This window comes from Aethalodelphis obliquidens, unplaced genomic scaffold (assembly GCF_003676395.1).
Source record: "Aethalodelphis obliquidens isolate GAN/ISIS:26980383/991018 unplaced genomic scaffold, ASM367639v1 scaffold3, whole genome shotgun sequence".
NCBI classification, from domain to species: Eukaryota; Metazoa; Chordata; class Mammalia; order Artiodactyla; family Delphinidae; genus Aethalodelphis; species Aethalodelphis obliquidens.
This window is the reverse complement of record NW_020837947.1, coordinates 86,242,434-86,264,383: the sequence shown is the minus strand read 5'-3', so window position 1 is coordinate 86,264,383 and position 21,950 is coordinate 86,242,434. Positions and strand designations below refer to the sequence as shown.

The 21,950-nt window shown below is 32.1% G+C and overlaps 1 protein-coding gene across 1 annotated transcript in view; it reads right to left on the bottom strand.

Moving 5' to 3' along the window:
• Positions 1-21,950, bottom strand: part of EYS (EGF-like photoreceptor maintenance factor) — a 1,677,823-nt gene that overhangs the window by 1,502,542 nt on the left and 153,331 nt on the right. The window contains exon 9 of the mRNA XM_027093793.1: positions 14,443-14,703. Within this exon, the coding sequence (XP_026949594.1) occupies positions 14,443-14,703 (261 nt within the window). The remainder of the gene's footprint in view (positions 1-14,442; positions 14,704-21,950) is intronic.

Below are 21,950 nucleotides of genomic sequence, written 5' to 3'. Positions count from 1 at the left end.
TCTCTGCCTAAAAGTTTCTTCCTCTTACTCTTCACATAGTTACCTCCATCACTGTTTCTAGATCTCTGCTCACCTGTCACTCCTTAGAGTTCTCCCTTATCAATTAATCTAAATAGCTACCACCCACCACCTCACTCCCCTCCTGCCACTGTACTGTTTTCCTTCACAGCACAGTGACACAGGCATTAGACTAGACCTTCCCTTTTTTGTTGTTTTTTGTAGTCTCCCCCAGTAAACGTTTAGCTCCCTGAAGGCAGACTCTCTCTTTGTTTATCTGTGATTCCCCTAATCACTTTCCCCAAAATACTACCATGTCTAAAAAATAGTATGCATAATAATTGATTATCTACTAATAATTATCTATTGGATGAGTGAGTGAATAAATGAATAAATGAAGTATATAAGTACTCATCAATAATGCTTTAAATGGTTCCTGTATCAATGTTAAAATCAAAATAAATTCTTTTTTTTTAAATGCAGAAATAATTTACATTTCTCCATTTATGTGACATCTTGATTATTTACAGTTTACCATAGATTTTATAAAAAGAGAATGTTTATTCTCTTACTAATATGAATTCAATTTTGTGATTTTGGTGTTCAATAACTTGAGGAGTAGAGGATTCTTCAGACCATCTCATTTTCTTAGATGGAAAGCTGTAGCCTCTCCCATTGCGGAGCACAGACTCCGGATGCGCAGACTCAGCGGCCATGGCTCACGGGCCTAGCCGCTCTGCGGCATGTGGGATCTTCCCAGACTGGGACACGAACCCGTGTCCCCTGCATCGGCAGGCAGACCTACCGTAGAGAGAATGTGTGGATTGAGAGCAAATGGCACTGGGCAGTGTCTTCCTCTGAATGCCCACAGCAGGGAAACTGAGAGAAATCCAGTCATAAACAAATAATACTGCTTGGTTTGTCCTATAACTTAGTATTTCTAATATCATGGTATTCAGGTAACTTAAAAAATACTTAAACTACATGTCTAGGTAAAATTTTCCAATAAGTTATTTTATCAATACCAAAATTAAATGAAGTTAAGTAAAATTAAATGTATCAAATTGAATAATCATTTTAACATGTCTAAAGGAAGGAAAAATCATATTTTTTCAATAAAACAAAAATAAGATATATATTACATGTGACCAAATTTATAAGTATTTCTATGTGTAACTTTAACATTTTATTTTGATCAATTGATTAGAAAATGTGAAACTTTTGTATCAGGAATTAGTTAATTTTCATTTTATAAACATCCTGTAATTTCTGGGGCTGAATCAGATAATGCAATTTATTGATTGTTGGCCTTATTTGTATAGTTAAGTGGCTTGAAATGGAGACTTTCTCAAACTATTTTCATGAAGTTTAGCTTATTTTCTCAAAATGTCATTCATTTTACAAGTAAAGTGCGTTTAAACTCAGTGGTGTGTTATTTGGCATTGTCCACAGTTTGACCTCTTAATACTGATACTTTTGGTCTCTTACAACTTTTAAAATTTGAGCTACTCAAGCAAATGAAGTAGCCTGCTGTGAATCCCTGCTATTCTTTTTAGACAATTCTGAGCTTATACAATTAGGTATACTATGATATTTAGTAACTGCCTACAAGTGACAGAATGAAGAAAAATCAGTAAAATGGGGCTTCCCTGGTGGTGTCGCAGTTGTTGAGAGTCCACCTGCCGATGCAGGGGACACGGGTTCGTGCCCCAGTCCGAGAAGATTCCACATGCCAGGGAGCGGCTGGGCCCGTGAGCCATGGCCGCTGAGCCTGCGCGTCCGGAGCCTGTGCTCCGCAACGGGAGAAGCCACAACAGTGAGAGCCCGAAATCAGTAAAATGATAAGAACTTTCTCTAAGAAGTGATGTAAAACTGAATTTTAAAATATAAATTATTTTAGAAAAGCTGAGAATATGTCATATAAATATATAAATTTTGCTTTGTTATTTTTGCTTTAGAATAAAAAGGCATATACTCAGTGATGCATAGATTAATAGGATATTTTATCCTAAATCTATTCTTAAGTAATATCTAAAATTTGTAACTATTATTTACAATTTAAAACAATAAATTCTAATAAATGTGCTGTATCTTTTTTCTTACTTACAAATTTGTTACAATTGTTGGTGTTGAAATTATAGTGCTCTATCCATCTATACAGGAGCTAGCTATGGAGTCAACACTTGACACAAATGGATACGTTGCTTTTGAACAATTTTATGACTTTTGTAACCTGTTGAAATATCAAATACAACTGGTAATGATATATCCCATTGGGGGCGGGGGAATAGTAAAATGCATTTATTCAGATACTCAATGAGACAAAAGACGGAAAATGTAAGTGCTCTTCCTGCTATTACCATGTCAATCAGAAATATATGGAGAAAACAGCCACAAATTAAGTGAAAATCCAGATGCCAGAAGCATAAAGCATTTTACTTGGCCTCCGCATAGTGAAGTTTAAAGTATACACATTGACATAAATAAGCTTAAGATATATATTATTGTTTTCAGTGAAAGAATGCTACCTTTTATTATGAAAAAATTTTAAAATACCCAAGAAAATGGAGATAATCACTACTTCTCATCGACGCTAAGTATTCAGAGCAATATGCCTCATTACTAGAGCCTGCAAACTCACCCAGGAAGCAAGTATCAAACTGTGTTAAATACAATAACTGCATGACACTCATTTCACTGCTGTGTACAGATAGATCCATACACACCATCTGCTTACATTTAAACACATATAAAGGTAACATAAATGTTTTCTATCAAAAATCTAACTTATTTAATAAAGGTGATTGTTTTAATAATGAATATGTTTTCTTTATTCCCTTCAACAATATCGCAATCTAGTCAATTCCACCAGTCTGTGAAGAAAATCATTCCTGACATGAGTACATTCAGCTTGTGAAGACAGTCTTGAAATTGTTACTTTTGAACATAAATATTTCTCTTTTTATATAATCGATAGCATATTTTCTATAATAATGACTAATTTGCTATTAACTGCACCAAAAATGTAAAGCAAATAAAAGTTGTTTCCAGAAAAAATAATGGATAAGTATTCTTTGGGAAAATTCAAATTTTACATTTAAAATTTATACTCTTAAATGTGATACTGACCCCCCAGGGCAGTTGCATGTAGACTCATTGATACATTCTTCACATAAACTTCTATTTTGACTTGGTGGTTTGTCCCAGTACTTGGTTTTAACTGCTCATTTTTCAGGTTACGTAACAAAAACCCAAATACAAAGTTGGTATATGCCGATAAGGCAGAAGTATTTAAATACACAAACACTAAGTTTTGTCATCTTAATGATTTTGTGTATTACTGGACATGGTTTATTATAAAATGCATGGTTTCAAAATAATTCATGTCTGTTAATATATTACACTTTCAAGTACCCAAAGTGATACTGACCTTTCTTTCTCTTCTATTCTCAAAAACTTAAAAATTAAATTGTAATATATATTACAATTTTCCTTGTCTTTGCCTATGTAAAAGTATAACCTCAGCACTATTTGTTAATCTATTTTATTTTTCTGTCAAAAGTCAATAGATGTTGTACTTCTTGTTCTTTTTGGCATTGAACTTTGAAGAGAACAAGTCTTATTCTATAGTAATCTTTATTTTTATTTTTTAAAAAATATTTTAAGCTCAAGATAGTGAATTAAATACATTAATATTGGTCTCACAATTTCAAATTATAATTTTAAATGTCTTATACAACTTAAAAATTGACTTATATATATTTTAACTTCTATTATAATTCTTTAGCATTTGTTTTGGTTTTATTTAGTAATCCATGTTAGCAGTTTGTTGACTCTCCTTTTTAATAACCTCTCATTTTTACTATTGCCTTTATGTTTAGTAAAACTCTTCCATATTTATTCTTCACATCACAATTTTGACTTTTATACTCATTCTACTAATTGCTTCTAATGGAGATTTTATTTCTTCTCCTGTATTAATCTTTAGCTGTATTATTCTCATATGTTATTCAGATGACTATTCTTACTTTGCTCTCAGTCTTCATAACTTTTTTCATAGTGTACTGTATATTCTTTTTTTAAGAGAAAAAAACAATTGTGTCAAACTAGCTTCTTTAATTTCTAGCAGATCTTGTACAAAAGTATACTTTCCTACTGCAATATTATGAAGTTTTCTTCCTCTATGTTGCAAAATTTTATAGGCCTCATATTGACATTTATGTGAATTAATATAAGAAAAATCCTAAACAATCTTAATAGTTGCCTACAAAATAGTAGGTTAATTCTGTTTTTTATCTTCTTGCCATTTCCTTGGCCACTATTGGAACTTACCTGAAGGTTTTTACCTGATAGACAATAATACAATGTTTTGTGCCCATTTAGTGCACCGATACTTCAAGAAGAATGGAGACATACCTGGAGTCATTGATATTCTCTGCCCTCAAATAATACACAGCATGTTTCCTATGTGGATGTGAGCTCTGTCTGTGCCTCAGGCAAAGTTCATATTGTGGGCTGTGCCTCATGCAGCCATACACTTCATGAAGGATAATGACTGATAGATAAAATGCATGTTCTCAAAGAGAAATTGAGCCAAATTTCATGTTTTTCAATCTGCTAAAAATAGCTTATGGAAATCCTGGCTTCTGCCGTTTCATTTTCAGTAACATGCTCTGTTTTCTCTTACATTAATGAAGATACTATACTTCTCTTGGAATTGATTTAAAAAGCCAGCAGCTGTCTATTAAGTAGACTTCAACAGGGAATAACATATTGAAAACTAAATTTTTATCATGTGTGCTCATAACTCTATTAAAATTGACAAAGTTAGAGTCTCTTATAATTAGCATCATCAATGATATAAGAGCCCAACTATGCTTCTTTGAAGATACCTAGACTTACAAATATAGCTAGCTTTAATTATGCCAATATAACTTCATTCATCATTCATATTCAGTGTACGAATAAGAAAGCCATAACTACTCAATAGTTTTACATGTATAATTAATCTGTGACCTTATTTTATTTGATACCTTGTGCCAAGCTAAATAAATATATAAGAGAAGAACAAACCTGACTTCATACTGGATCTATTCCTTTGGCTCTAACCTTTGTCCTCTCTTGCCTCTGCTTAGTTATGCTGGCTCTGAAACTTTGTAAAAGAATGTTGCCTTTAGCCTAAAATATAAAGTAGCCCATTCTCAAGGCTCTGTGTCCCAGGATTGATTTTTTTTAATTAAAAAAATATATATTTATTTATTTTTAAAAATTTATTTTACTTACTTATTTTTGGCTGCTTTGGGTCTTTGTGCCAGGATTGATTTTTAAAGGTATAACATTTTCAATTCATATACAGATAAAAAATTTCAGAACAGAGAATAACGTTTGTCTGGTTGGAGGTTTACAGGAACATCATTACCAGACCTACATGGACAGCTGAAAGAACAAAGGATTATCACATCCCCTGGTGGGTGGGAGGTCTGGCTGGCACCAAGAAGTTGGCAACAACCAGCCACACTCCCTCCCTTTTTAGTATAAAAGAAGCCTGAATTCTAACTCGGGGAAGATTCTAATTCTAATTCTAATTGAATTCTAATTCTAAATTTGGGACACTAATCCACCATCTTCTAAGTTTGCTGGCTTTCTGAATAGTCTCTATTCTTTGGCCCAAACAACTCATCTCTCAATTTATTGGCTTGGTGTGCAGTGAGCAGTACAAGTGTGGACTCAGTAACAAGTACATTTATGGAAGCATAAATAGATAGGTTGGTAGGTGGATGGATGAATGATAAATAGATAATACATTATTTTGTTAGAGCACATTTAAAAATGCCTAACAGGGCTTCCCTGGTGGTGCAGTGGTTAAGAATCCACCCGCTAATGCGGGGGACATGGGATCGAGTCCTGATCCAGGAAGATCCCACATGCCATGGAGCAACTAAGCTCGTGCGCCACAACTACTGAGCCTATGCTCTACAGCCTGCAAGCCACAACTACTGAAGCCCGCCTGCATTGAGCCTAAGCTTAGCAACAAGAGAAGCCACCACAATGAGAAGCCTGTGTAACTGCAGTGAAGAGTAGTCCCCTCTCGCCACAACTAGAGAAAGCCTGTGTGCAGCAATGAAGACCCAATGCAGCCAAAAATAAATAAATAAATAAATTTATTTTTAAAAATTCCTAATATTGACAGATTGTTTATGAAGCAATAAATGTGGATTATTCTGTAGTTTATCATAATATATTTTAATAATTCACCTTTCTTTGTGTAGCATTCATACTGGAGGTGTTCTATTCCTAATTAAATGAAAATGCAGTGAAATATTATTTTGAAAAGCAGGCTAAACTTTTATTTTCTCTTTCTTTAAAATGTGTGTACTCACTGTCAGCATTTGATGTTTTCTGGGTGTGTCTTAGGTCTGGGCAAATTGGAATAACTTCTCTATGCCATATCTTCTGATGTGACACAGAAGATATGTCAACCTTTATTTTTCTGTTTAAAGATTTCACTAACATTAATGTACTCCCTTGAAAGAAAAGTATTTCAAAATAATTTTTGAAACTCAACATTCCTATAAAAACACTAAAACTAATGGTTGTTTGAAAAGTTATTATAGACCTTCAGGTCTATAAATATAAATAAATATAAAATATATATTATTTTATATTTGATAAATATAAAATATATATTAAATTTAAAACAACAAAAGGACAAATTGGAAGATTGGATATACTGTCTGTGTCATTTTCTAATACATTATTTTTGGCCTGAATCTCTGAAATATGACTCTGCAATCATTTCATTGTTATTTTTACTGAATAGTTGTCCATTTTTTAAAATAGAATTTAAATTAAAAAACATCAGTTTCTTATTCATGAGACCAGCTCAGGATTACCTTTAAATTGTAGTCAAATAACAGAATATAGAGAAGTCACATCATTTTCCAAGGAATACAAAAACAAAATATTTTTTCCTCTGTTAAATTTCTGGCTGCTGTTTTATAATACTTCTTAGATTTAGTCAGCATTTTTGAAGCTTGTGCAGATTAGAAATCTCTTAAGAACTGCCCTGACAGCAAGAAAAGCCCTGTTATCTTCTATTCATAAAAATGATTATTTTGGAGAGGCACTTTCCTTCAGTAGCTTTGGAAGCTTGTTTATGTAATGTAACAACAGAATACGATTTTCAGAGAAATTAGAAAACTACAAAAATATAAAGAAATTATGCAGTATCTACCCATATGGAAATTAATAAATAAAAGGAAATTCCCTAAATACACATATCCAGAATATTACTGGATAATCAAGTTGGATATGAGTGCAGAAGTAACTTGGTACCTGATGGAAAGATAATGTAATTTGAGAACTACATCATTTAATGTATAATGATATGCAGAAAAAAAAAAAAAGAAATAAACAGGAACAAAAACTCCCCAGATATGGCTGGAACTTACAGATTATTTATCAATATTTTGGATGGTGACCAAATTGTCATCACTGGCTGCTTTGGCTTCTATCCATCCTGAGGCTGCCTGGATAAAAACAAATGCTTCCTGGGATAGCAAAGCAACCAGGTAGTGAAATCGAAATTCTGAGCCACCTCAAATATTCTTCCTCACCACTTCCTCACTATGCCTGTTGATATTATAAACACAGAAAATATCAAGTTAGAAAGTATCAAAGAATTATAAACACAGAAATATCATTTTTCTAACTGTAACAATGTCATTTTGATACCTAAATCTGTATAAAAATATACATGTTTATCTCAACCTCTGTTCTCATTTACTCTCATTTGGTGTTTGCTCAGTTGCTAAATAATGGAAATTATTGTACTCTAGTCATGTATCACACTTTCATATTAACAATGAGGACCTGTGGATTATCTCAATCTCTGCCAATTATAGACTTCTTGCTGTCACTTGCTGTTTCTTATTTATGGGTACCTTGCCTTTCACAGGGCCTTTTAAATCTCGGTTTCACCCCATTCATCCTTCGGGGCTCAGCTCAGATAATATGTTCTCTAATCTCACAGGCAAAATTATTGACTACCCCCCAAGACAGAGTCTTCACTGAATTAAAAAAAAAGTTTCTATTTATTTTAAATTAAAAATTAGGACTCAGAAACCCATGGAAATATACATATATTTTCAAATTTTTAAAATTAATTTTTATTGCAGTATAGTTGCTTTACAATGTTGTGTTAGTTTCTACTGAACAGTGAAATGAATCAGCTATACATGTACATATATACTCTCTTTTTTGGATTTCCTTCAATATTGATAAAAAACTATGTTATCGATGTACTTAAGATTCATTGAAATGAAAACAACAAAAAAAATCTTACCTAACAAGTACTAATAATTCTTTCTTTCAAAGAACTAAAAGTGTTTTGAATGAAGAGAAAAGAAAAATACCAAAAATAAATTATCAATAACATGTTACCTATTTATGTTGGGTAGTTTCATATTGAAATTGGGAAACAGTTTTAAATTCTTTGTGATCTTGGGCTTTTTGATATTTAAATAGGGTCTGTAGTTTTGTGTTATATTTGTTTGTTTGGATGGCTGCTGCTTTGTTAACTGGTTTGTTGCTGGTTTTTAAATTCACTGGGAAAATGAAAGGTAATGAAATTAAATAAAGCCTGGAAGAGTTAAAAGAGTCTTATATTCTAGTAATATTACCGCATCCTGTTAATGTGCTGGATTTCTCTTGGAAAGCTCAAGATCCCTTCAATATTTCATAACAGTAATGTGAGCAAGTAGACAAAAGGGAAATAGAATGCCAACCTATATAATGGAAAAATTGAAAAATACGTAAGGTGCTATATAGAGATTACTGTCTCTGATTGAAACAGGACCAAAAACTATTTTTCCTTCAGCTACTTTGGCCCAGAGTGGGTGATGTTCATGCTTATATTTTTATGCCATTTTCTTTCGAATACTCCACGGTATACAAAAGAAGTCAACATAAATGGTATATATATATCAATACAAATATCTCATGTGTAAGATGAATATATTGGGTCATTTCTCTTGGGAAGTTAATTTGCATTGCTTCTGATGAAAAGCTGTTCATCCTCCTTATTACAAGATGGTTATTTTAAAACACTTTGATATAAATGTTTGACCTTTGAGAATCAAGTTCTTTTGGAGGAAATCCCAGATGTGCATACAATTAGAACCAATGTTGAATATCTAGTGTTGCCAGGTCACTAATTAAATTCCTGAACATAACCTTTTTCTTCCTGAAATACAACATTTAGTAAATTATTTTATAATTATGCAAACATTGTTTGCGTAATCTATACATTGTTTTGTATAGATTTTGCATTTTAATGAGTTAGGGAAAATCACAATTTAAAATGAAATCAGAACTTGAAAGAAAATTCTGGAGCTAAAGAGCTGCCATCCAGTCATAATAACACAGGCTACTTTCACTGAGGCTGCAATTCCTTTGTCATTTTAAAAGTCACATATTTTCTGTTTAATTATGCTTTTTTTGTCTTTTTTGGAAGAAGTTTCAATATAAATCCGCAAAGGACAGATAAGAATCTTCCAGAGTTAAGAATATCTGTCTTTTTTCCATAGCATTTTCTTTATTATTACCTCTCAAATATGTTTCTATTGCTCTTATTTGGTTAGATCAGGCTTCAGGAAGCAAAAGTCCAAGGATCAATGTAAGCATAACTATTATTCCCCTATTATTAATAAGACTGAATATGTATTAATTGTTAAATGAGAATAAATTGTTATGGGAGAATAATTACCTTAAAATATTTGAAGTTTTGGATTTGTTAAATATTTTGACCCATCCCCATTTTTTCTGCTTTTTAGAACATAATCAGTATACAGAAGCCTCAAACTTAAAATATGATGGAATTCTATAAGTAGAGACCTGGAGTGAATGGCTCAAATTGTGGCATAAATTGTGTGAATCATTTGATATCTCAATTGTCTGAGCCTTTTTCTAAATTCTCTGTGACACGATATGTTTTATAAAATAAAAAATAGGAATATAGGAACTGATAAACAGGAGTCAAAGATATTATAGGGTTAGCAATATCATAGGAAGGGTAGATAAATAGACTTACAGATGATAGATACATACATATACATATATGTGTTTGTGTATATATATATATATATATATATATATATATATGCTCAATATAGCAATATAGCCATACAGAGACATACATCTTTAAATACATTACTGTAAAGATATTTAACTTGTAGTTACAGTTCCATCTTTCATTTAACTCATTTGCTTATCCCTTACCATAAAACATCTTTTAAATATAAAGGTGAACTAAAAATACATTCGGACAAATAGAAAATGGAGAATTCATCCCAGAAGAAAAGCTGAAAATGATATTCTAAATAGTAATTATCATATGTTTGGTAAAAAGGAATCTGTTGGAAGCTTGGAGATATAGGAAAGTAATAAAATAAATAAAATGGCACAATGTGGATAAGTATAGATAAGTATTGAGTGTATAAAATTATAATAATAATGTCTTGAATAGTTTTAAATATATGCAGAAAAACATATACAAAATATGTAGATATCTAGAGAAGGTTAGATGTGGTTCAAATATTTAAGGTCTGTGTATGGTCTGGAATGTGGTACAAGTACTGATTTTTATTAAAATATGGTAAGGTAATTAAAAATTTATAACCCATAAGGTAAGCATGTAAAGAGTAGTGAAGGTGTGTGTAAATATAAATTAATATGGGGAAATGGAATGACAAAGTATGTAAACCCATTTATATTTATGTGTAAGTTTACATCTATGAAGAAATATAGGAGAATCATTCCATCAAAGACACACGGGAGTCCGAATTACAAACTGAAACATTTTTGTTCTTGAATACTACTTCCAAATATTTGGATTTATTACATCTGAAATGGCACCTAAAAATCCTTTTCTGAAAAACTCCTAGGATTAGTCTTATCCCAAACCTAAATCACAGAAAAAGGAATTTTAAAGAATATTCACAGACAATATACATTATGTCTAAATATCCAAGTATTATTCTTATAAGAACTGTGATATGCTAAGCCAATGATAGCAGATAAGTCATATGAATCCAACACTCCTTACTTTTGTCCTGAATACATGGACTACTAACAAACTACAACACTGTTTCTGCTTGACTGTAGGGATTTTTCTTAGCTCCTTTCCCTTCAGACCCCCAGTAGCTACTTGTAATCCCCTACAGTTGGGAAAATTGTAAAAAGATGATTTAACTTCTCTATATACTTCCAAATAAAAGAAAAAATATACCAAATAGCAATTACCAATGACCCTGTTCTGTGTTAATGATGCAGTGACTGGAAATTAATAACCAAACAATAAACAAAATTGCCAAGTAACTCAGAAAGCATAACTTAAAATGCCATATTGACTGATGGATGAAATTGGAAATCAAACCTTAAATAACAGTCTACTTAGAAAACACTGCAAAAAAATTGCATATCAAATTTCTAGAGTACAAGCAAACAATACCCCGAGTAAAATCTCTAGCCTCCAATTTTGCATTACCAAATAACAAAGAAAATTTGATAATTTGTAAATTACCTAAAGGTTAACAAAGAAATAAAAAGTAAAGAAAGCAAAGAGCAAGACATTGGAAAGTTTAGTAAAGCTAGAGAAAGGAATTCTATAATTAAATGTATATAGTATTAAATTAAAAAAGCAGAAAAAATTTGACAATTGTTAAATATATGAATAATTTTCTTGAAAATAAAAATAATTGTATAAACTCTATTCTAATTAGAAAGAAAACACACATACATATAAAAATCAGAATAAAATTAAGAAATAAACATTAATTCAGATAAAATTATTATTTAAATGCCAATGATTTTAATAATTATCTCAAGTCATGTAAATTAGTAAATTGACTCAATAAAGCCCTGGAACGTGTAAGAAGTTTAGAGAATAACTAACCTTTCTAAGAGTAATAAGCAGAAATATTTATTTTGTTGATTGGTTGGTAAACCCTAAGGAACTTTTTCATCCTTTCAAACCAGTTTATTTTAAATATTTCAGAGTACAAAGTAAGAAGAGTTTTCCACGTCTTTGCGTAAAATAAGCACAAAACTGTAACACTGAAAACAAATTTTCTAGAAACACACATAAACTTTTAGGGGGTGATGGTGGTAATGGGACAAAAATGACTGGTTCATGGGAGATGAAGCACAAAGCAAAAGAGTAATCATGATCTTGAAATGTCCTTCGGAAGTAAAGCACAAGCAACTGACAAAAGTTTTTAACTAAATATTTTAAAAATAAATAAATATAAACACACATAAAAGTCCATTATTGTATGTCTATACAAAAGTATTTAAAAATTATAAAAGTAAATAAAAGCAAATGTTACTCTATCAAATGGCTATTGTGCCATATTATTACTTCTCCCTTTATTTCTATTTAAAATGTTTTAAATTGGAAATGGAAAGATTCCACCTTGTTTATTATCTACTTAATATCAAGCCAACACCATGTGGCATGGAGACACAAAGTCTCATGAAATTCAGGAACAAGAAGATGACCACTTTTACCACTAGCATTGTACTTGATCCTAGAAATTTGACCAAACAGTACTATAAAACCAATTAAGTAAATTTTTTAAATCTACCCTTATTCGCAGATAATACTATTATCTCCCTGGAAAGAGATAAGTGAAACTGTCTTTATAAGAACTGTGATTAAGTAAAGACACATTTCCCAGAAGAAAAAAATAATAATAATGAAAAGCCTGTAAAAAGTATTCCAAATATAATTTCAAATTTTAAATACTCAAAATTTTTTATTACTCCACGAAATCAAAATCAAAATCAGATCCAACTTTGTGTTTCAGATTGGAAAAATAATCAGATGGGTATGGAATGTTTTTATTCCCAGCTGGGAAGTAAGTCATATGAATTATTTTTAGTATATACCAATGGTAAGTACTATATAATGTGTGGTTTAACTATATGAAGAATGTGTATATAATATATATTAATATATATAATATATATTGAATATATATATAATATATATATATATAATATGTATTGAATATATATTGAATGATCATATAATGGATAACTGTAATATTCAGTCTTGAAATATAAAATAATAGATTGCTCATTGATAATGTGTATACATATACATATGTATATATACATATATACACAAATAATTAAAATACCAAATTGCATTTTCTCTTAGTAATGGTATTAGAAGAGTTAAGTTTCATTCTTTATTCTATTTTATGTATAATTGCTGATTAACATTGTATTTTCACTGAATTCTCAAAGATACCCTATGTGATAAAAACAGATGAATATATGTATATGTTTTTTCTAAGTCAGATACAACTATTTCAACAGCACTAGCACATTTTATGTTATCTTATTTTTACTAAAAACATGTTTGAAATGTGAAATGTGAAGTAATGGGAGAAACTTTTTAGCAAGCTTACCAGAATTTGTGCACTCAAATATATTTTCATCCTTAAAAAGCTAATCTGGATGGCCATACGTTTATTCCAATGATATCATCATTTCCGTTTTTAAAACTTATCTTTTTAAATTTCCGCCAAAAGCTTCAGCATATTACTTTAAATATCGAATAGGGAAAATATTTTTTTCATTTTAAGATGGAAGTCCAAATAGCTTCTAGAGTTGGGTCTGCTTAATAAAATGGGATATTATACTGCATGACAATTTTTTCATTATTTTATTTAAAGTTAGGTGTGATTTAAAAGTGACAGTTATGTTTTCTTCCTGTATTGTCTCCATACTGATTTTTATAAGTCAATTATAATAAATAAGTTTTGAAATTATTATGAACATCACTTCAATGTAAGACCAAGCATAAAATCTCAAATAACATAAATTTTAATGCTTAATCTCTGATATTTTTGTATCAAAAGCTGCCTTTTTACTATGTAGCCCCTGTGAAATTTGTCTTCTATAATTTTACAAAGAATATAGTATGGTTGTGATTTTATGTTTTTATTTTTTAGTCTTATTAATGTGAGGGCATTAAACTAACCTCAAAAATACTGAAACAAAATTTTGCTTTTAAACTAGGAAAAATTTGGCACTCAGTTTGCTTAGGCAGCCAAACAGTAGGTTGAAGGGTGTACTGAAGCTGTTTAGGCACTATTATTGGGAGGTTATGGTTGCCTATTTTCTCTGCAGACCTTTGACATATACATTATATTCTTAGTGGTGCAGCCTAGCCTTAGCAACTTTATTTGCATGAGCCAGAGCTGTGTAGTCAGCCGTGTAATTGCCCAAAGAAGCAATCCTATTATTCCAAGGGAAGATATTTTTACTTTGCCAAATGAGAAAGCAAGCTACAACTGATCATTAGACATATTTGAGATATGTTAAATAAATGTATTAACCACCTTATCCACTAGACAATTCAATTTCAAGAAATACTTGCCTGTAAATCCTGGGAAACATTTGCCAAAGAAATAGCCATATAAATGTGTACCTGTTGCTCCATTTTTGCAGGGCGCAGATTTACAATCTTCAGTTTCTATTTCACAGATGTGTCTTTCACATCTTTGCAGAGAGCTACAACTGCAGGTGTGCAAATGGGTCAGGCAGAGGCCTTGCACTGATGTGCTCTGGTTTCCTAAGCAGTCATCAACATTGAGTATACTGACTCTAAACATGTGACCAAGAAAACAGCTGCATCTGAAAAGCAAAAAACCCAATTAGTCATATAATTTAACATGTTTAAATGTTTATCGCATATTTACTTAAATTCACAGGATGAGGACATATTAAAGAAGGTTGTGTGGTGTACTTTTAAAATATTCTTGTAGGAAGTGTCCATTCTTGGCAAAATTTAATTTTGCTTATCGTGCAGAATGATGCTTGAAAAGAACTTTGGCAACAAACAGATCTAGACTCAAATACGGGTCCTGCCACTTAACTGCTATGTGACCTGCTGAGGTGAAATGACAGTGCGTGTGTGTCAGGATATTTGCAAAAACGTGCTGGAAATTTCTCTAGTGTGAGTGCCTGAAAATTATGACAATTTTTGATAGTAGTATAAGTGCCTGACATTACGCTTTTGATTACCAAGGCCTTCATTTCAAAGACATTCATCTGAAATAAACACACTGTCAGCTACACAAGTACATAAAAAACCAAGCCAAGCCCCCAACCCCATGAACTTTCCCGTTTTAGAAAGCCCTGTTTGACCTTGATAAATAACCTTTTTGTGGGGACCCTGCTTTTCCCTTCCTGCTCTTTAATTCCCACGTTCATGTTTTAAATTCACTAATAGAATGAATACTGAAACCACTAGGCATCCCACCCTGGACCCCAGTAAAAGCAGAACCCCAGGTCTTCTCTGTCTCTTTACCTGAGCTGCGACTTTGCTGTGTGGCCCAGGAGTGCCATCTACCCTCCTCCACAAACTATGGTAATAAAACTTGTTTGTCAAAGTTCTCTGATGGTTATTGCTGAGGTGCATCTTACAATCATGATAAGAACCACAAGGGCCAGTCTGGGGGCCACATGGGTTCCAGTTGGGGAAATGTCTGTGAGGGCTGCCACAGGTAGTGCAGGCCAGGTGAGGGCCCCGGGCATTCCTGGACAATGGCATCACTATTGATAGGCTGATCCAGCATAAAACAAGTTTGAAATATTTCATCTCATGCCTAAAACTAATAGGATTTTAATTAATACTAGGTTCTATTTATAGTATTCATTCATAAGTATATGTTTGCATTGTCTATGTGATTGGCATTGACCTAAATGAGGTAATGCTGATGTGAACAAATTTCTGGCTTTATCTCAAGGAAGGCACCCTCTGCTTACCCTAATATTTATAACTCTAATAGGTTTTATTGCAAATGCTTTAGTATCTCAGTTTTTTAGTTGCCTATAGTGTACATTCTCTGAAGGCAGGAACAATAGCTGTCTTATTCCCTCTGAATTCTTATCACCAGTATATATGCTAGTATATGCCAGTTCCTAGCACAGAGAGAAGGACCCAAGAAACCTTGTTCAATGTGTAATGATTGAATAAATAAATGAGGTGCTGGAAAGACACTCAGAATTTTCAGGGGGTGGGGAAGGTGATAAGTAGATTATTACAATATCTCTGAGGTTGGATTAAGTACAAATATTCTGGGAATTATTAAGAGAGGAAATTAACCTATCTTACATGAGGGATGATGAGGCAGGAGGAGAGTTATTGTATAGTGTGTGTGTGTGTGTGTGTGTTTACTATTACACATAATGGATTATTCAAACTCAATTTTTCACTGAGTGCAATTATTCTTTAAAGATATAGATGAAGGGCTTCCCTGGTGGCGCAGTGGTTGAGAGTCTGCCTGCCAATGCAGGGTACACGGGTTCGTGCCCCGGTCTGGGGGAATCCCACGTGCCGTGGAGCGGCTGGGCCCGTGAGCCATGGCCGCTGAGCCTGCACGTCCAGAGCTTTTAAGAGCTATATTGGAATTTTTAAATATCTATATTTCTTGAGTACATGAATGCAATTCATTGAGTCATTTTAAATTTTTAAGTATAGATTTCAATGATGTTGAAAATCCTGATGAGACTTTAATAGCATGCACACAAAATTAATTCCTATGGTAATTTCAATTTAGCCAATATTTTCTAGTAGTTTTTAATGTGGTTTTCTCTATTTCAAGATAATTGTGAAATATAGTCTGTGTTTCTTGTAAATTATTGAAAATATCTATATGTTTAATGGTGAGAGCCAGATTAGCTATTAACAAAGGAGGAATGTTTTTCTGAAGTTAGAGAGATACTGGTTTTTAACTTGTATTTTCTTCATTTCATATACACACATCTTTTGAGTACTTCAGTTATTTATTAAGTGTATTGAACAAATATTCTTGGGTCTTCTTTATATGCTAGGTATCACCTTAGGTAATGTGGATTATGAGATACCATTTTAATGATTATAACTTATATAATATACCACATTTATTCCTTTGGATATTGCATATACGTACATATAAGTCATAAGAAAAAGAAAGCATAAGGTGAGAAAGATACCTAAAAAATACTGAAAATTTTTGGTCTAATTTTTTTGATTTTCAAATATCCCTTGCCAACTATTCAAAGGACACTTAAAATAATCATATAAACATTATAATGAGTTGAGAAGAGCAATGTCAAATCACTCTGTTATTATTAATGAAAATTAACCTACTGAACCTAAGTCATTACACTCATAAAAGTATATGATGGTAGGTGTTTGGGGCCAGCAAGTGTCAAAATTCAGTTAGTTCAAACCTTTCTTCTTGTCATTGTAAAAAACTTGGCCATTTGATGCAGTTTGCCAAGGATCACTGAGATTGTTAATGGCAGGCCGTATAGTGAATGGTTTGATATATTCAATGCACCAGGCTTGGCTCTAATTTTTCTTCTCTAACTTATTTTATAAATAATTTTCTCTTTTATATATAATTATAATAAATATATAAATTATATATATAACTTTATAAATAATTTTTATTTATAAATAATTTTCTTATCTGTAAAATCATCAGTACTAGATCTACTTCATAGAGGAGGATGAAGTATATTAATTACTGGGCAGGTTACTCTGTCACCAGCTATATCAAATGTGCTTATGTTTACCTGAAATAAAGTTATAGAACACAATTACTCCCCTTCAATGACCTCTCACTTTCCACCCGCTATGACTCTGTAAAAAAAAAAAAAAAAAAAAAAATTCTAGGTAGACTCTAAACTGTCACATGACATATAAGTCTGTCTATATCATGCCTGGTTTAATCACATTTTATAGATTAATTATTAATAATGCTCATTCACTTTGAAAGGACAAAGGAACACATTAGTTGAAAGTCTGTATGTTGAAAGTATGGTCTCAGTATTAAATATTGTCATTTAATAGTTTTATTCACCATTTAGGTTTTTAATAGAAAAATAATCTAGAAATAGAAGACATTAAATATATTACTTTATGTATTACTCTGAGTCCTAAGATTATGGTCCATATGTCTTATATACAGCAGATGCTCCATTAATATTGTTTTACTGTGTAATCATAAAACATATCTTAAAATTGGGTGAGGCTCAAGAGAAAGGTCATCTTAAAAGTTCTGAATAAATAGCTTCAAAAAGTTCATAGTCTTAGAAGATAATTTGAAAAGCAATGCAAAAAAGGTTAGACATATAAAAAGCTATCTAGATATTATGGACTAAAACAAAAATATGACCCGGGTAGCACAGAATCATCTAACATGCATAAAAACAATTTTGTTATTTGACATATGAAAAAAGCATGAAATGTCATAAAGCCTGAAGCTATAATATAGTCAAACTTTGACTGTATATGCTTAACACCATATTGGTTTGCTCCCAAAAGAGAAAGAAAAAAAAGATACCTGAGAGAGAATTGTGTATACATTAGCTAAGTTTCAACCCACACTATAGTTGAAACTTAATTATACAAAAATTCTTCCTTTAATTAAGTTTATTATAATTAATTTTGGCATGCATATGGACAGTATAATAATATCTATTTTGGAATTGCTTAAATGAATTAAGTAATGACCTCTATATCATTTTACTATAAAGCTTAAGGAAACAAGGTGATATTTTCCAGTGGACAATAAAGAGTAAAAAATATATCAGTGCATGTAAATGCAATAGTCAAAAGGATCCAGCCACTAGAGAAAACGTGGTTTACTGCAGCGGTCCCCGACCTTTTTGGCACCAGGAACCAGTTTCGTGGAAGACAGTTTTTCCACGGACGGGGAGGTGGTGGTGGGGATGCTTCAGGCGGTAATGTGAGCAATGGTTCAGGCAGTAAAATGAGCAATGGGAAGCGATGGGGAGTGGCAGATGAAGCTCTGCCCACTCTCCTGCCACTCACCTCCTGCTGTGCAGTTCAGTTCCTGCCAGGGAACCCCTGGTTTAGTGCTACCATTTAGTGCTACCAAGACTAATAAAAACCAAAAATACGTGCATACATACATACACACAAACAATAAGCCACTTTTATATATAGACCAGTTTATTTTTATTTTTCCAAAAGTAAAATGTAACACAAAAAACTTTTGCCTGGGAGGCAGCAAAGTTTGCATGTTAAACCAAAAATTAAAAATAAACAGAGAACAAGAAATTCATATCTTAATAAAAAGGTACTGATATCACGGTAGAAATTACAATAGTCTTAGAAATTAATAATCATAAGACTTCTTGGTTCAGAAATAATTTTTTAAACCACAAGTAAAATATATTTCTCTGGCAAATTCACATAAACATATATTTATACAAGCCTTCTGACTCTACAGACATAGGTCTTGAAGCTATATCTGCTTTTATCATGGACTTTTAGATTTTACACTTTGAAATAGGACTCTTGCTTATGACTGAAAAATAGTGTTTTGGTTATACTTAACATTACATGGACAATGTGAAACTCCTAAAATAGACTGTAGGGAAACAGGTTTAATTTAAGTTTCCAGAAAGAAAGCCATAAAATTCAGTGCTATAAAACAAACTACTTGTGTCTTTAGAAAGTGAAAATAATAGTTATTTTAGTAGTTTAAAAATATATTTGCTTTCTAAATGAAATGAAATGACCATGAGATGTGTTCTGAGGAGAATATTAATTTACCTATGGATGGTGCATTATTTGATCTCATTTCCACAACATTTTGCACAATGTTTTCTAATTAGGGAGCGCTCAATAAATGTTTGATGAGTGTATGATTGAATTGATTTCATTTTATTATATGTCTGGTAGTAAGTAGGGATTGGTGACTTGTGCGTAAGCTTGAAGCTTCATACATGCGTTGGAGCCATGAACACTTCAGAGTCTTTCCTGGTTTTCTGAAATTATGATCCCATACTTAGCAAAAACTATCTGGAAGTCCTGAGGGACAAAACTTTAGTGGGATTTTTTTTTTTTGTCCCCATTAAGTTTTTCCAAATTCCCAGAAAATATTTTTGAACATTTTAGGGCAAAAATGTAGTCAGGCTCAAATCTGTGTTAAATACTTCATTTATATTATACACTTTAAGTTGTACTATTATGAAGTATATATCAGTAGAAAAATATTTTTGCATGAATGATCAACCACCTGTTAACATTATTGTTGTTATTTTGTTGTTTTGCTAGTGTCATTCGTTTGAAAGAAATCCTTAATTTCTATTACTGTACTATAATTGTTTGGCTTTATAAGTTGTACCTTGTGAGTTTAGTTTTAGTTATTTTATTTTTAAAATTTTTTATTGGCATATAGTTGATTTATAATGTTGTGTTAGTTTCAGGTGTACAGCAAAGTGAGTCAGTTGTACATATACATATATCCACTCCTTTTTTTTTTTTTTAGATTATTTTCCCATATAGGCCATTGCAGAGTATTGAGTAAGTTCTCTGTGCAATACAGCAGGTTTTATTAGTTATCTATTTATATATAATAGTGTGTATATGTCAATCCCAACCTCCCAATTTATCCCTTCCCTACCATCCCCTCATAACCATAAGTTTGTTTTCTACATCTGTGACTCTACTTCTGTTTTGTAAATAAGTTCATTTGTACCCTTTTTTTAGATTCCGCATATAAGTGATAGCATATGATATTTGTCTTCTGTGTCTGATTTACTTCACTCAGTATGACAATCTCTAAGTCCATCCACGTTGCTGCAAATGACATTATTTTGTTCTTTTTAATGACTGAGTAATATTTCACTGTATATATGTTCCACATCTTCTTTATCCATTCCTCTTTTAATGGACATTTAGGTTGCTTTCATGTCCTGGTTATTGTAAATAGTGCTGAAATGAACACTGGGGTGCATGTATCTTTTTGAATTATGTTTTTTTCTGGATATATGCCTAGGAGTAAGATTGCTGGGTCATATGGTAGTTTTATTTTTGTTTTTTAAGGAACTTCCATACTGTTCTCCATAGTGACTGTACCAATTTACATTCCCACCAACAGTGTAGGAGGGTTTCCTTTCCTCCACACCCTCTCCAGCATTTATTGTTTGCAGATTTTTTGATGGTAGCCATTCTGACCAGTGTGAGGTGATACTTCATTGTATCAATAGTGTAATTTTAAAAGTTCTCCATTTCAAAATCATGGAGATATTTTTCTACATTTCTTTCAGTTACATCATATTTTTGTTTTTCCCTTTTTTTTTTTTTTTTTTTTTTGCCGTACGCGGGCCTCACTGTTGTGGCCTCTCCCGTTGCGGAGCACAGGCTCCGGCCACGCAAGCTCAGCGGCCATGGCTCACGGGCCCAGCCGCTCCGCGGCATGTGGGATCTTCCTGGACCGGGGCACAAACCCGTGTCCCCTGCATCGGCAGGCGGACTCTCAACCACTGCACCACCAGGGAAGCCCTGTTTTTCCTTTTAACTTTAGGTCTCTGAATACATTCAGAATCTGATCCCAAATAAAGTATAAGGTTGCAATTCAGTTTTATCTATGATCTAATAGTAAGCCATTTCCCCATTACCCTCTACTAAAGAACCCTGTGTATTCTCATTAAATTATGGTAAATTTCTGTTACCATAAACAGAGCGAAACACAGTCAGAAAAAAATGCATTTATATTACAGAATAAAGGATATTTTTTATAAAAAAAAGATCCTGAAAAATAATTGATTTTTAAAACAAATATTTATTGATCTGTACTTGTGTCATTTGTGACTGACTTCTTTACCACAGCATAATGTTTTCAAGGTTCATTCATGTTGTGGCATGTATTAGGAATTCATTACTTTTTATTGCTTGGTAATATTCCATTTAATGAATGTAATGCATTTTATTTTCCATTTATCATCACTTGATAAACATTTGGGTTGTTTCAAATTTTTGACTATTATGAATAAAACTTTACAAACTTTAATGTAGAAGTTTTTGTATAGAAACACATTTTCATTTTTTTGAGTATCTACTAGTAATTGCTGGGTTT